This window comes from Acinonyx jubatus, chromosome B1 (assembly GCF_027475565.1).
Source record: "Acinonyx jubatus isolate Ajub_Pintada_27869175 chromosome B1, VMU_Ajub_asm_v1.0, whole genome shotgun sequence".
NCBI lineage: Eukaryota > Metazoa > Chordata > Mammalia > Carnivora > Felidae > Acinonyx > Acinonyx jubatus.
In genome coordinates, this window is record NC_069382.1 from 57,811,750 (window position 1) to 57,826,986 (window position 15,237).

At 38.3% G+C, this 15,237-nt stretch overlaps 2 protein-coding genes across 2 annotated transcripts in view; one reads left to right on the top strand and one right to left on the bottom strand.

Moving 5' to 3' along the window:
* SH3RF1 (SH3 domain containing ring finger 1) overlaps nt 1-15,237 on the top strand; it is a 177,360-nt gene that overhangs the window by 28,048 nt on the left and 134,075 nt on the right. The gene's annotated exons all lie outside the window — the stretch shown is intronic.
* LOC128314419 (60S ribosomal protein L31-like) lies at nt 4,459-5,175 on the bottom strand. Its single transcript, XM_053216731.1, has one exon. The coding sequence runs from the start codon at nt 4,897-4,899 to the stop codon at nt 4,519-4,521; it is 381 nt and encodes a 126-aa protein (XP_053072706.1). The 5' UTR covers nt 4,900-5,175; the 3' UTR covers nt 4,459-4,518.

Genomic DNA, 15,237 nt, shown 5'->3' on the forward strand with positions numbered 1-15,237 from the left:
GCATTACTTAAGTAAGCCAAATGTATCTAATATATTCTAGTATAAGAATTGACCAAGGCCAGTGGCTGAGCAGTTAAACTGTCTTGTGAGAATGCATGAAAGACCCATATGGTATCTTGAAACCAGAAAAGTGGAAGGGAGGAAAAGAAAGACAGACCTAGCTTGGAAATTATTTGTCAATTTTTGTGCCTGAAATAGTTAAATAATCTAGAAATCAAATAGGAAGATAAGAATGGAGAAACTTAAATGCTGCCTTGGAAGTGATGGGAGGCAGAACTAAATGTGAGGCAGGCAGGAGTAGAAGGAAGATGGTGTGATAAAAGAGTTCTTTACAGCACTCTATTACCACAGCCAAAGCATTTTCAGAATGGAAGTGAATATTCCCTGTTAGAAATCAGCCCATCGACCCAATCAAAGGAGGGATGTGGAGACTTGGAGCACCATGAGGGGAGACTTTAATCAATGTTCTTGCAAGAGGGGGTGTCTGATGGACAGGTACACTCAGGGCAGTTATAGCAGACAGTTTATCTCCTAGCAATGCAAGTCCCTCCCCCGGTTCCTCATTGGGTGAGTACTACAGAGGTTGCAGCCTTAGCTGGATGTTGCCTATGACCATGTAAAGGAAGAAGTAGTCTGATTAGAACAAATGTACATACCTTGAGATGATACTGAGACTTTCATTCCCTTCTCCCTTTGTTCTTTGGCCATGCTCATTACAAAGCCCTTGAAAATAAGCCTGAGAAATGCCTAGGGGGAAGAAGAACCAGAAAGTGAAGTGCCTAAGGGTTTGGGACTCCATGGTGGGGGGAGTTTGTACATATTTCCAACAGGTTGTAAACCTATTGTTAATTAGACAGCACAGCTTTTATTTGGTATTTCTGAAAATGAATCATCTTCCTTGCTTCTCACATTCCCTAAACCAACAAGCCTAAAAGAATTTTTATTTAGCAGTTAGATGATGGGAGGAATGAACCCTGGCAGCATAGTTGGCTGAGTTGTGCCAGAATAAAGGAGGCAGTGGCTTGTTTCTTGTGAAAGGAACACAGAACTGATTCTTGACCTTTCTGTGGATCTTGAGAAGGTCATTTCACCCTGATAGACAACAGTCCATAATTGTCAGCCTCTTCTCCCTCACAGGCGTCTATAGGACAGATCTGTAAGAATGTACTGTATGTTTGCAACCGAGGAGTCCCATAGATTCATGGTATTGGTAAAATGGGAAGGCAGCAGAGAATCTATGGGAGTTTAATATTCTGTCTCTTTCCCAATGGCAAAGATGGCTTCTGGGCTGCACCATTTGGTCAGGGCCAGAGTTCCCCACAACCTTCCATACCAGAACACCTGCCAGCTTCCTTTCCCCCTGATGTGATGGGTTCTGCCTCTGCGGGTTGGATTTGGGCTGCTGTCCCAATTCTGGACAAGTTTGGAGACAACACTCTAGTCTCAACTTTTTTTTTTCTTTTCTTTTTTGAGTTCCAGTCTCAGTATTTTCATTCCTCACCATTCACATTGTAGAAACAATTGTAGTATTTGAGCGTTTTTCTAGAGGCATCCTGGAATGGCAGCCAAGTGCTTGTAAAGTTTGTGTCATCCTTTTGGCTTATCTTCCTGTTCTGATATTCAGTCTTTTGTCAGACTGTTGTTTTAGCTTCCCATCTTCTAGTTCCTGGAAGGGGAAGTTTCTGCTACTTCCTCATTTATTCCCCATGACCTTTGACATCTGTGTAGAGTATCCAGAAATATCTGACCTTTTTCTATTTTCTTTCTTCTGAGTTTATGAACATTCTGTGTGTACATGAAAACAAAATTTTTTTTTTCTGGAAAGAGGATCCATATACTTTTCTCAGATTTTCCTAGGGCTCTGTAACTCTAAAATGTTAAGAACCACAGATGTCTAATAAGCTTATTTCTAATTTCCTGATTAAGACTATAGGGTATTCTCTCTCTGCAGTCTTATTACTAATTCACCTTTACTATTTTGTGTCCTCTTGCTGACCTTTTGGGTCTCAGGGCACTCTTAAGTTTTTAAAAATCTATAACTTGCCACAACTAAGCTTGGATTTCATCACTCTACATGTGACTTAGCTGGATGTATCATTCCCTTCCATTAGCCACTTTCACAGCCTTATAATTCATATCTGCATTTAAAAATATGTAAAACTCTACATACACATTTTATTATAGCAGCCCCAGACAAGGTTAATTTTCAGTAGAGTAGGATGTTTTTTTCAATATGTAATTGTGGTTCTTCTTTAACTTTAAGAAAGTCTTCCTTTGCTTCCTTCACCAAAATGTCTACTAAAGACTTTAGAATCTCGTAGTTGTAGTATGCTAGTCGTTGATATGGACAGCCATCTTATGGACAGCTACAACCATTTCCCCTCTTGAAGTCAGTTTTAATTTTCTCCTGAGTAAATAAAAAAGCGCCTGATGAAAATTGTCTTTGGTGATTGTGCTCTTTAAAAATGTTTCTTGATTCTAAGCATGATCCTCTTCCTAATCAAGTCACCTTTACCGTGTGTCTAGGAAAATTCCAAGTTGATTTTCCACATCACATCACTTCTTTTCTATCCGCTTTTTCCATCCCTAGCTACGTGACGTCAGGTACTGGTTCATTAGTAGACATTACTGTGCATGTCACACGGCCAGTTGGCACTACATTTTTGGCTCCTTCTGATGAATATCTTTCTAGTTGGCTGGCAACTTAAATCTCTTCATTGAGAAGAGTGTGTGTGTGTGTGTGTGTGTGTGTGTGTGTGTGTGTGTTTATTTGTCTTTGTTTAAATGTGTATTACTGGCAGAGGATGGGGCAGAAGCAAAAGTTGGGCTGATTAAATATAATCATCTTTCCTCTATTTTCCTTACTTCATCATTTTGTAGCAAGGGGATCATGGGTTTTATTATTCAGTTTTTATGCCTGTCAGTCAATTATTTGGGTCTGACCAATTATTTGGTTAGCTTTTGGGTCTGTGTATTTAGCGTTTTATTATTAGAGTAATAAGAAACAATATATGCATTTACATATCCATTTCTCATAAAGACTGTGACCATAGTGATGAGTTAGCTTGCCTGAGAATATCTAGGGTAAATAGTGGGTACTTACAGTATGCTAAACAATGTTCTGGGCCCTTTTTTAATTCTTACATCAACACTATAAGGTAGTTGCCATTATTATCTCCATTTTACAGATGAGGTAATAGACACAGAAAGGTTAAGTAACTTGTTTAAGGTCACATATCTAAAAGTAAGTGTATTATTTAGAATAGGTTAAGCCTTGGTGTAATAATAGACAACCCTTAAATTTGAGAGGTTCAACACAGTAAAGACTTATTTTTCACTCATGATAAATGGCCAGTGTGGGGTCACAGGGGGCTCTCCTCATTATAGTTACTCAGAGATCCAGCCTGACAACGGCTCCATCTAAACTCCTTCTTCTAGGAAAGGAATGGTGAGGCAAGCTCTGGCTCTTAAAGTTACCTGAAGTGACACATTTAACTTCTGCTCACATTTCATTGTTCAAACAAAGTCACTAGGCCATGGCTCCATTTAAAGGAGGTAGGGAAGTGTGGTCCTGCCATGTGCCCAGAGGAAGAAGAGAACTGGAGTGTTTGTGAACAGCCCTAACAATGATCACAGTGGTGGAGCCGGGACTGGAAACCAGGCAGTCAGGCTACAGAGGCTGTTACATTATTATAGCACAGTGACCATAACTGAGACATACATTGTCCAGAACAGTTTTGTCACTTAGGCTGAAGAGGAAGTAGCATTGAAAGAAATTAAGTAAAATTTCCCTGTAATATGCTCATTATTATATGATTTACAATTATTAACAGGACATGCTAGTATATGAGATGCAATATAGCATAATAGGTGAGAACACGAATTCTGAGTTAGGCTGCTTGGATTGCAATGCCAGCTTTGTCACAGATACCTGTGTGACCTTTGGTAGGTTACTAGGTTAACCTCTCTGTTTAATTGCCTCATATTTAAATGGGAAAAATAGTAGCACCTATCATACAGAGTTATTGTATCAATGAAAGGGATTTTTAAAATTGTGCATGTGGTGCTGTTAGAATAAGAAGTATGGAATACATAATAAATGTTGAAAAGATGCTGCCTACACTTTTTTGTTATGAATTTTGTCATGCTACAGAATAAATGACATCTCTAAAAACTTAACTGTAAACAAAATAGTTTGATGACTAGGTTCATCTGTAAGGATACCACCGTGTTAATGTAAGCCAGATTATCATAGTGTTTCGGTACTGTTTAATATTTATATGTTTTCATTTATATTTATTAAGAATTAGAGCAGTGTTGTACTGAGTCTTATTTCCACAGTAGGACTATAGGTGGAATCCTATTTTAAGAATATCAACATAAAAGAACTTGTTGACTTAATTATTAAAAATATCTGTGCCCAGCAAACTTAACACATGAAAATGTAGGTATAGAAAACTTAAATTAGAGGTGGTTTTGTGTGTATGTGAATGTGTGTGTGGCGGTTTTATTTGAAACTCAGTGGTTGGTTCTCATCCACATTAACGGTCTGTAGACTTTGAATGTGGTGACAGGCATGTAGATAATCAATGTATAGAGTTTATTTGGTGACTCTTCATCTTCATTATATTTCCTGGACAGCTGCACTTGGATATGGCATGAGATCTTACTTCCTCCTTTGGCCCAGACAGCTTTGCTGAGCCTGGTGTCAAAGTGTACATATGGAGTTCCTTTTTCCTTCATGGCAGATTTCTGAATCTCTTTGAAGGCCCGAGTGGCATGCTTCCTGAAACACATTCCTTGGATGTGCTTGTGAGTGTTGACGGTGTGTTCTCTGGTCACTGCTTCCTTGACGGAAGGATGGCTTATCTTCTTACCACCCTTCCTTGCAAGAGCCATTCTGCCAGGCCCAGGTTGGAAAGCTGGCTTTTGTTTTTAAAGCTCTAGAACAGTGGTTGTCAATGTGGGCAAGGGAGTGATTTTGCTCCCTAGAGGACATTTGGCAATATCTGGAGACATTAGTCATATCGGACTGGCAAAGGCATTACTACTGGCATCTGCTGAGTCGAGGCCAGAGATACTGATAAACATCCTACAATACACAGGACAGCCACCCTTTCCAACCAAGAATTATCAGGCCCAAATGTCAATAGTGGCAAGGTTGAGAAACGCTGACCTGGAAACAAATCAATTTACCATGGATTGCCTTAAATAGAAAGAATCCTTAGAGTGCAGGTAGATTCCTCTTGTGCTAAATACCATTGAATGCTCAAGTGACCTATTGGAAGCGTAAGGCTATTTCCAAACACTGCCAAGCAGTTCATTCTAAAAAGGTGTGCTGTGAGGTATAGCAATGTCTATTAAATAAGAAGTCTAGTCTTAGAAATGTGTTAATTAATCCCTATGAAAGCAGCTATTAAGACGTCTCTAATTTAGATGTAGTAAATGTTCTTCACCAAAACTGATATTCTTTAACCACCATGGCAGTATATTTGAAGAATTTTATGTTAATATGCTTCTTGGGAGAACTGGAAGATTGTGGTACTTAGACTGAGATCATATTCTAGATCAGGGTTTCCCAGCCTTGAACCATGGACATTTGGGGCTAGATAATCCTTTTTTGTGGGGTTTGTTTTGTGCATTGTAGGATATTTAGTAGCATCCCTGAAATCCATCCACTAGATGCCAGTAGCATACTCCTCCCAATCCCCTCCATCTGACCAGTGGGGACAATAAACAGTTTGGAATTGCCAAATGTTCCCTGGTTGGGGAGTGGGCCGGGATGCGCCTACTGAAGAATCTCTGTTCTAGAGTAATTGGGACGAGGACACTGCTTTCTCAGGAGTGTTCAGGTTGATTAAATGGACAGGTTTAGCAGAGTAAGGTAGGAATGGAAAAAAAAAACAACCCAGTAAACCAGGAGTACATTTCAGCTTTAGGGATATATAGAGAATCAGAATGATAATTGAAGAAGATTTCAGAGTACAGGATCAGGAAGCAGATGGTAACTAGCAGGGACAGAAAATGTTTTATAGCTGCTTTGGGGCAGGGATCAAAATAGAGAAATCGAAGGGGAAGGAAGACCCTCAGACTTACCTGAAAGCTAGATTTTCAATTATGTCCCTTAATGAAATGTCAGCTTGTAAGGGCAGAGCTGACAAGTATGAAAGAGTAATGGTTCTGTGAAATAATGGGGTAGAGGGAGGTGGTTTTCTGATTAAGTTGCTCATTATCTGGAGGCTATGAAGAAAATCATTCAGTGAATTACTGTGGTGAAATATAACTTTTATTTTTCCAGAAGCCAAACCACCCCCTTCCCCCCAAAAGAACCTAAGTAACTGGGTTTGTTTTTCATGACTTACAGTGACAATTCTTATTTATCAACAAGTTGATGAGATAAAATGTAATGCAGTGAGTTACTAGATATAAGACACTTAGAAGAGTACCTGTCGTCCCATGGTAACCTTTCAGTAATGTTGGTTATCATCAGCTGTTCAAATGAAGACCGTGAATTATCATATTCAGTATAGTTTTAATTCTAAATTATTTTATTATAATAATTCTTTGAAAGTTGGTAATTTTTCTGTGATACATAGCCTATGTGTTACCTTCCAGATAATCAGAATAGCAAATTAACGAGAACATTACATTTACCGACTATTCTGAGGAAATCAGAGTTTTTTAATAATCTGATACATAGTAAGACTTAATATTTACAACCAGGCAGTTTCCACCATTGATCTGAGTTGTAGATTATATGATGTTCACAGTTTATGGATTCAACTAAATTTCTGCTTACTTGTTTGATGGCATGAATCTTATTTGGGGGTTTATGCACATCACGGAAGAAGGGTAAAAAATATCTAGTAGCAGCCAACTTTCAGGACTAAAGTTTATAAAAACTTACTGAATCAACTTCATTTTACGTAGCTATGACATGTACTATGCCATTTCAATCAGAAAGTTATCTGATTAGGGGTGCCTGGATGGCTCAGTCGGTTGAAGCATCCGACTTCAGCTCAGGTCATGATCTCACGGTTCATGAGTTCGAGCCCTGCATCAGGCTGTGTGCTTACAGCTCAGAGCCTAGAGTGTGCTTTGGATTCTGTCTCCCTCTCTCTCTGCCCCTCCCCTGCTCACGCTCTGTCTCTCTCAGAAATAAGTAAACATTAAAAGTTAAATAAAAAAGAAAGTTATCTGATTAGTCAAATTCAATTCATTTGTCTCAGCTAACCCAGGCTGACTACAACTCTGGCATGTGCTGTGACCAAAAGTTTGCCTTTTATTTTAATTTCAGAGGGTTGAGGAGAGAGGTTCAGTGGAATGAGAAAACCTGGATTCAAGGGACCCTCTTGGCTGTTACTTCCTCATCATTATGTGACCCTGAGCAAGTCTTTTGATATTCTTGAAGCTCAGTGTCTGACATTGAATATGAGGGTAATAAAGCTCACTTCACACAACGTTTTTGTAAGAGTGTTCTGAATTTGAAGGTACTGGGAAAAATCATGAAGCCTATTGACTTGATCTACCTGTTTGTTGTAGTGTCTACTTCTATTATTTTATTCTACACATTGTTGCAGTCGTCTTTTCAAAATATGGATCTGAACCATCAGCTCCCCTGTTTACCTGTTTAAATCTCTTTAGAGCCCTCTACTGAATAGAGAATAAAGTCCAAAAATGTTAGCATGGTCTACAAGAGCGTGCTGGGTCTGACATCCACTTACTCTCTCACCTCATAGGACCTTGTAAGTGCCCTCATTGGCTATCCAGTGTATAGACTACTCTGAGCTGTTCCTGCCTGTCTGCCTTTGGGCAAGCTGTCCCCTCCCCTGCAGTGCCTTTCTCCCCTTTCTCCCCTGACCAGCTCCCTGGCCTGGCACTCTGTCCCCTCAGCAAGGGTGTCAGGCCTTTCTTTTTGTCAATACTATGTCTTAGATATATTTCCATTCTGGAATTTTTTAAACTGTTGAAATATTTTCTTTTGCTTTTCTTCTGGACTAACAGGTTTTTAAAGACAGGACCTGATACTTACATATCTTTATATTTCTAACGTGCAGAACAGTGGTCAACATGCAGTAGATTTGAATATAATTGAATGAATCAATAATTGAAGAGAGATGGTTCAAGCAGAAGTAGACAAAGGCATTGATTGTTTAGGACTCTGATGGGAACAGAATGGGTAATTGGTGGTTATGGGTAGTTGGTGAAGGTGTAAGTATCCTGTCACAGCTTTGGGCAGAAACTAATGTAGGCAATTTAGGTAGAATTTGGAGAAATTTATTTTCCTTTTCATTTATGAATAACAATTTAGGGCAACAAACATGGGTAGAGGGTAGTAAAAATAACAATAGTATGGTAGTAACAGGACACATTTGTTGAATGCTATGTGCCAGTACTATTCTAACTGCTTGGCATATTTTAACTCCCTTAGTTCTCACAACAGCCCCACGGGGTAGAGGTTATTACCCTCTCCCTTATATAAATGAAGCAGTGTGGGCACTGAGAAGCTAAGTAAGCCTAGGGCACACAGCTGCTGCGAGGCAGTGTTTAGATCCCACCCCAGACCCCAGAGTGTGTGGTCTTCATGCTGTGTTTTATCATCTCACAGGAGCGGGACACTCAGTGATCAAAGACATTGCTTTTAAATGTATTGAGCCTAGTGCACTGTAGATCTCATTTTTGTAGAATTTTTAAAAAGGAGGAGTCAGTTTTATTTGAATAGTTAATACTTAACATTTTAAGATTAAAGTTAAATTTTTAAATTTAGATTGAAATATTTCTAGAATTTTATTGAAAAACAAGGTGAAAACCATTTGAAAGAAATTTCCTATCCCTTTAAAATTAACTTCAGTTTATTTTAATTAAATATTTTTATTCAGTGAATGAAGGAAAACAACCTTTGAAATGCTTTTTATGAATCTGTTGCTTATATGTAGTAGATGGGACATCCATAGCTCTATTTGAGGGCCAGCATTTTGAATGAGATACATTTTGACTATTTATATAGATGGTATGGTTTGTTTAGACTTGGATCATTTAAAGTCCTCTTGAGTTAAACATTTATTTTAGAAGATCTATCCATATAAATACAATTAGAGGCCGTAGTACATTTTCATGTTTGTGTTGTTTAAAGTAAATTTTAATCATAGTTGCAATTTGGCATTGATTCTACATTTGACATTTGTAAATATGTTTCATAAACTCTCATGAGCTAAACTGGGATTGGTTTTATTCCCAGGTCTGTTGAGAATGCTCTGAGTGCTCAATAAGTAATACTCTATGGAGATATTCTCTACATCAGTATTCTCTTCTCACTTTCCTGCTTCAGCCCAGGATATTTATAGCTGTGTTTGGAAAACAGTGAGTGAGGTTGAACAAACTTAGAGGTTTCAGTGTTTTGGGACTTGTTAAGAGTTTTAAAAAGTTAATGTGCATTGTGATCCTCCAAAAGGGGGGCATAATGTACATCCTTTTCTAGATATATATGACCACAGAATCGGGGTTTTTGTTTTGTTTTGTTTTTTAGAGGTATACTAATTTACATTACCAAGTGTTCACACAACACACTTTGGGGAACAAAGTCATGTATTTGAGAATAGACCATTACTATTTAAATTGCTGTTTTGAAGTTTCAGAAATTGTTTCTTTGATCATCATTTAAAGAAAGTGGCTACGTTATATTCCTGAAACTGATATAACATTGTATGTCAGCTGTACTTCAATAATAAAAATTAAAAAAAAGTAAAGTAGCCAGCAGAAGTATTAGAGAATTGATTTGAATATGACAAAAGAACCATTCTAAATTAAATTCAAATACTTTATTTTATGTAAGTCTCTTCACTTAATAAGAAAAGAATTGTAAAGATGAGTCCAGTTTCCCACAACTAAAGTTGGAATTAAAGTGTCATGATTTATTTTTACTGGAAAGCACTGACGGTTGAGACAGAGTTCAGATATCCTTGGTTAACTGAATGGAGACCTTGAGAATTTCTGGAAAAACTCACTCTTTTGAGATAATGTAAAATTAACAAAAATGTAGCCGTAAGGTCAACCTGCCTATAGCAGAATGAATTGTAACTATGAACAAGAGACTTAGGACCTTTTCTAGAATAAGCCTAAAATGAGATCCTAAAAGAGTTATTCATTGGAGTTATTGTGTTTTTATTATCATATATTTTTAAGATTTTATTTTTAAGTAATCTCTATACCAAATGTGGGGCTTGAACCTACAACCCCGAGATCTACCGACTGAGCTAGCTAGATGCCCCTATTAGCATATTTTTTAACCAAAGTAAAATATTTTCTGGTTTACACTCTTTGAACCATCTGGAATTTCTTTCAAGAACAGATTTTTTTTAAATAAAAATTTAACACTATAAAGTTATAGGAGATGTTTATGGAACTATTCAGCAGAGTTAGTCTAGAATTCATAAAGTAAAACAGAGAAACCTAAAGAATTGTGTGTGTGTGGCTATGGCGTATGTCTGTGTATCTGTATGAAAAAATAAAATGGTCAGTGTACTAATAGGTGATTACAAATTGTGGCAGGCAGGATAATGCCCCTTTCTCCCAAAGATGTCCACTCCTAACCCTTGGAACCTGTAAATATGTTGTTATATGGGAAAGGGAAATTAAGATTGCAGATAGAATTAAATTTGTTAATCAGCCGACTCTGAGATGAGAAGATTTTAGATTATCCAGATGGGTCCAATGTAATTGTAAGGGCCTTTAGAAGTGGGAGAGGGAAGCAGAGTTAATGCTAGGTGAAGAAAACTCAAGGTGCTGCTGTTGGCTTTGAAGATGGAAGAAGGAGCTATGAGCCAAAGAATGAAGGCAACCTCTATAAGCTGATACAGGCAAGAAAACGGAGTCTTCCCTAGAGCCTCTAGAAAGGAATGCAGTCCACTGACACCTTGATTTTAGCCCAGTGAGACCTATTTTCAAAAAAATGTTCATTTATTTTTGGGAGAGTGCAAGTGGGGGAGGGGCAAAGGCAGGGTGACAGAGGATCAGAAGTGGGCTCTGTGTTGATAATAGCGAGCCTGATGTGGGGCTTGAACTCATGAACTGTGAGAGCTTAACCTGAGCTAAAGTTGGACTCTCAGCTGACTGAGCCACCCAGGCACTCCGAGACTCATTTAAGACTTTGGACCTCCAGAACTATAACATAATAAATTTGTGTTATTTTAATAATTTAATTTGTTATGGCAATCATAGGAAACTAATGCACATGCATACTATAATATGTTTAGATGGCTCCCTGTATTTGAAGAACACTTAATTTTATAGCCTGTATTTTCTAGTGCAGATTTTTAGAACATACACATTTAGAATGTATATTTGATGATGATCTTACTGCTCATGGAAATAGTTTGAAAAAGTAGAATAGTGAAATAACTTATAGAAGAAAGATTAAAATTGAAAATGTATTATGTTACTTTTATAGGAAATAAAATCCTTAATAAAGTTCAGACCAGGCATTTGGGATTCAGAATCACTTTATGACTCCAGAATTTATGGAGTTCCCTTCATTCATTCTTGTGGCATTATTTTTTAAAAGTTTTCCTTATGAATTTTCTGAGATGAAGTGTTTGGGGATGCAATTAGATTCTGCTCAAGTATCCAGAGATGGTATGTTTCCTGTTAGAAATTGTATTGTAGTTATCCTGTTGCCCTTTGACATTCCTCTTAAAATTCGCTGGGTTTATCTCAGTGACACTGTTCTGCTTCCTGGGGAAATGGTCTCTCTACTCTTAAGTTGTTTCCAGTCCACTGGTGGAGAAAGGCACACAGAGTAATTATAGATTAATATGGTAGGATAGTAAAATAAATAATGCATGGATGTTATGGAACACCCAGGGATCTCAGCTACCCCTGCCAAATGTTGTTTCAGAATATGAAATACTAATTCAGATTTTAAAAGAAACATTTTGCTGCTCTGGGCTCCATTACAAGTTGCAAAGCCTAAATTCCAACTTGATACCTGACACCTGTTAAGAAAACCACACATTTTTGTAGCCATGGATGGTTTCCATGAATCATTTTGCCATGTACCTATCAGTGAAAGATGAAATATTTGGTGACAGATACAGTTTTTTCAACAGGAATATTTTTTTTAAATATTCCTGAATATTGAAATAGGTAATAGTTATTCATCATTTGTTCATCATTTGCCATTCAAGTATTTTCAGTGTTTAATAAATTAAGAGTTCTTTGAAAATGGTTACTGATAGATGACAGTGAACTTGTAAATTTTTTCCTATTATCTAGTGAATTTTTTATTTTTTCCTATTATTTTATAATTGGAATTAAATGAACTCTCAATTCCTTTATAGTTTTAAAAAAAATATTTATTTATTTTTGAGAGAGAGAGAGAGCATGAGCGGGGGAGGGACAGAGAGAGAGAGGGAGACACAGAATCCTATGCAGGCTCCAGGCTCTGAGCTGCCAGCACAGAGCCCGATGCAGGGCTCCAACTCATGAACAGTGAGATCATGACCTGAGCTGAAGTCAGATGCTTAACCGACCGAGCCACCCTGGTGCCCCACTTTTATGTGTTTTAAAAACTAGTTTGGTAGTTGAGATGGTACAACTTAGGTTTAGAATTGGGGTAACTAATGCTGTTTTAACTTATTCAGGGTGTCACCCATTCATAGTTATTTTAAGACTTTAGCTTTGCTGGTAATTTTGGCAAACTGTAAAATATATTTACAAAGATAATTTTCATCATCTCTAGAAGTTTCTTATAAAATTGATGGTGCATCATGGCCAATTACTTCAGAAGCTCCTGTTTTAAAGGCCTTTGCTCCTGGCTCATGTTTTTTCTGTAATTTCCTTTTTTGGGGGAGGGATAGTTAAATGAGGTTAGTATGAGCTATGATTGATTATCTCATTAATTACTTAGCTCATCTTTGTATTTTGTTCTTTCCTGCTCTTTTTTTTTTTTAATCAAGCTCCATCAATTTTTTTTCTCATTATAGCACTCTGTATATTTTGCTTTTCAGTGCTATGGCATGGTGATATTGTGGTGACCAGGAAAAAACTTGATATGTAGACACGACAGCTATGGTAAAAAGCGGAATCCTTTTGATTTATGAATTTGAAACTGAATTATAAATGTCAAGTGATTGACAAAGACAAACCAAATAGGAGTTTAAATGAATTTCAGAAACAAAATATACTGTTTTATATATAGCAAGCTGAGCCTTGTCTGGAAGGTTATTCTTTATTCACTTACCAAAGATACTTAACCACCCACCTCTTTCATTCACATCAAGTGCACTAAACAAAAGCGCCAAACTGTGAGTCACAACATTTGGTTGTTCTGATGTCACGACGTTGACTAGAATAACGTTAGGCATTAGTCAGAATATTGTTTCTTCTAAAGTGATTGTCGGAAGTGCGTTGCTGTCTGCAGCTTTATTCCTTGTCTTGTCAGTCACCTCAGCGTTTCACATGCTGTCGATGCCAGTCTGCTATGTGCAGAGGGCCTGTCAGCAACATGGCAGCCACCATGGGTCCCAGGCCTGACCATCTTCCTTTGTTTGACAAAGGAAGAAGCATCCCTTCTCCTCTCCTGTTATTTTGTTAGTATGTGGTGTCATCCTGCAATTTTAGTTTCCCCCTTTGCCCTGGAATTCTTCTCATTAAGCTCCCTAAGTTAATTCTCATTCCTGAGACACATACACTCACGTGCACTCACACAACCTCCTCACAACTCTGCCCAAGCTTCCAACTCTTTTATGTCCTTCCTTTTATAACCACACCTTGACAAATAGTGTACTGTCACCTATGTTTCCAAGACTGATTCGCTTCCCTTAGCACTTTGCAGTCACCTTTCTCTCTCTCTTGATGAAACTGCACTTTGGGCAGTTCTTAACTCTTTCTAGTCACAAGAAAAATTGGCCTTTTCTCAGTCTTTATCCCCCATTACATCCATGCATTTGACCTTGTTGCACATAACTGTGTTCTTAAAACCTCCTCTTCCTTCTCTTCTGTCGCCACATTCTGTATCCACAGCTTTCTCTTCTGACTTCTCTGGTGGTGGTGCTATTTCACATGTGTGACTTTTACAGTCATCATCTTGCTGATGACTCCCAAACAGTGATCTGCAGCCCTAACTGGTGCTTGAGCTCTGGTCCCACATATTCGGCTGACTTTCCTACTTGTGAGGTTGGCTGGCACTCAAACCCAACATATCTGAAGCTGATGCTGGACATAGTATTTTTCTTCTGAAACTGCCCCTTTCTCCATAATGCCCAGCTTTGTTCATGGCCCTGTGATCCCTCTGTCACCCAGAGTGGAATATCAGGGTTAGCCAGTCATAACTGGCACTGCCTTTGTCTCTGTGATGTCTTTTGGATTCATCAGGGAGCCTGCTTCCTTTACCCCGAAGGATGCTGTAACTGGCCTCACCCTCTGTCTGACTGGGCTCTCTGTTTTAAGTCTCTCCTTTTGCCATGTAGTCTGTAGGCTGCTATTGGATTACTCTGCTAGAAGCACGGAGCATTCTTCGGCACCCTGTTGCCCACAGAATGAGACTACATGTCTTAGGCTAGCTCTCTAGGTCCTCAGCAGTCTTGTGTCAGTTTCCCACCCCAACTTCGTCTTTGGCTTTCCCTTTTCAATACTCTGCTTCAACTGGATGAAGACACGTTAGGTAGATTCTGATGGCTCTGTCAACAAAATGCCCCTGATGTTGGTACTTTTCAGCATCTCCACTATAACTACCCCAGTCCAAGCTGTCATCATCTCCTGGATGATGGCAGGAGCCTTGTACCTGGTTATCCTGGGGCTACTCTGATCTCCTAGACTCAATTTTTCGTAGACAGAAACATCTTTTAAAGATGAAATTCAGGTCATAGCTCTACAAAAAGAGACAACGTTTCATATGTCCTCAGGTCGCTAGTGGCTTCTCCCTTACACTCAACATCATTATATCAACTATAACAACAAAGCCACACAGCATCTGGCTCAGTGGTTCTCAGTGGGAGGTACTACTCCCTTTTTGTCACCTATAGGAGTGTTTAGAAATAAGTGATGGTTTCTTCAATCATAAGGATAGTGTTATTGGCATTCGATGCCTCAAAGGACCATGATACTGAATGGAAACAAGACTACATTATCCTGTCCCAAATGACAATAGTGCTCTTATTGAGAAATGCTTATTCTCACTTCACTTGCCTTTCCAGAGCATTTCTTACCTTTTTCTGCTTCACTTGCATTCTAGCCACACTG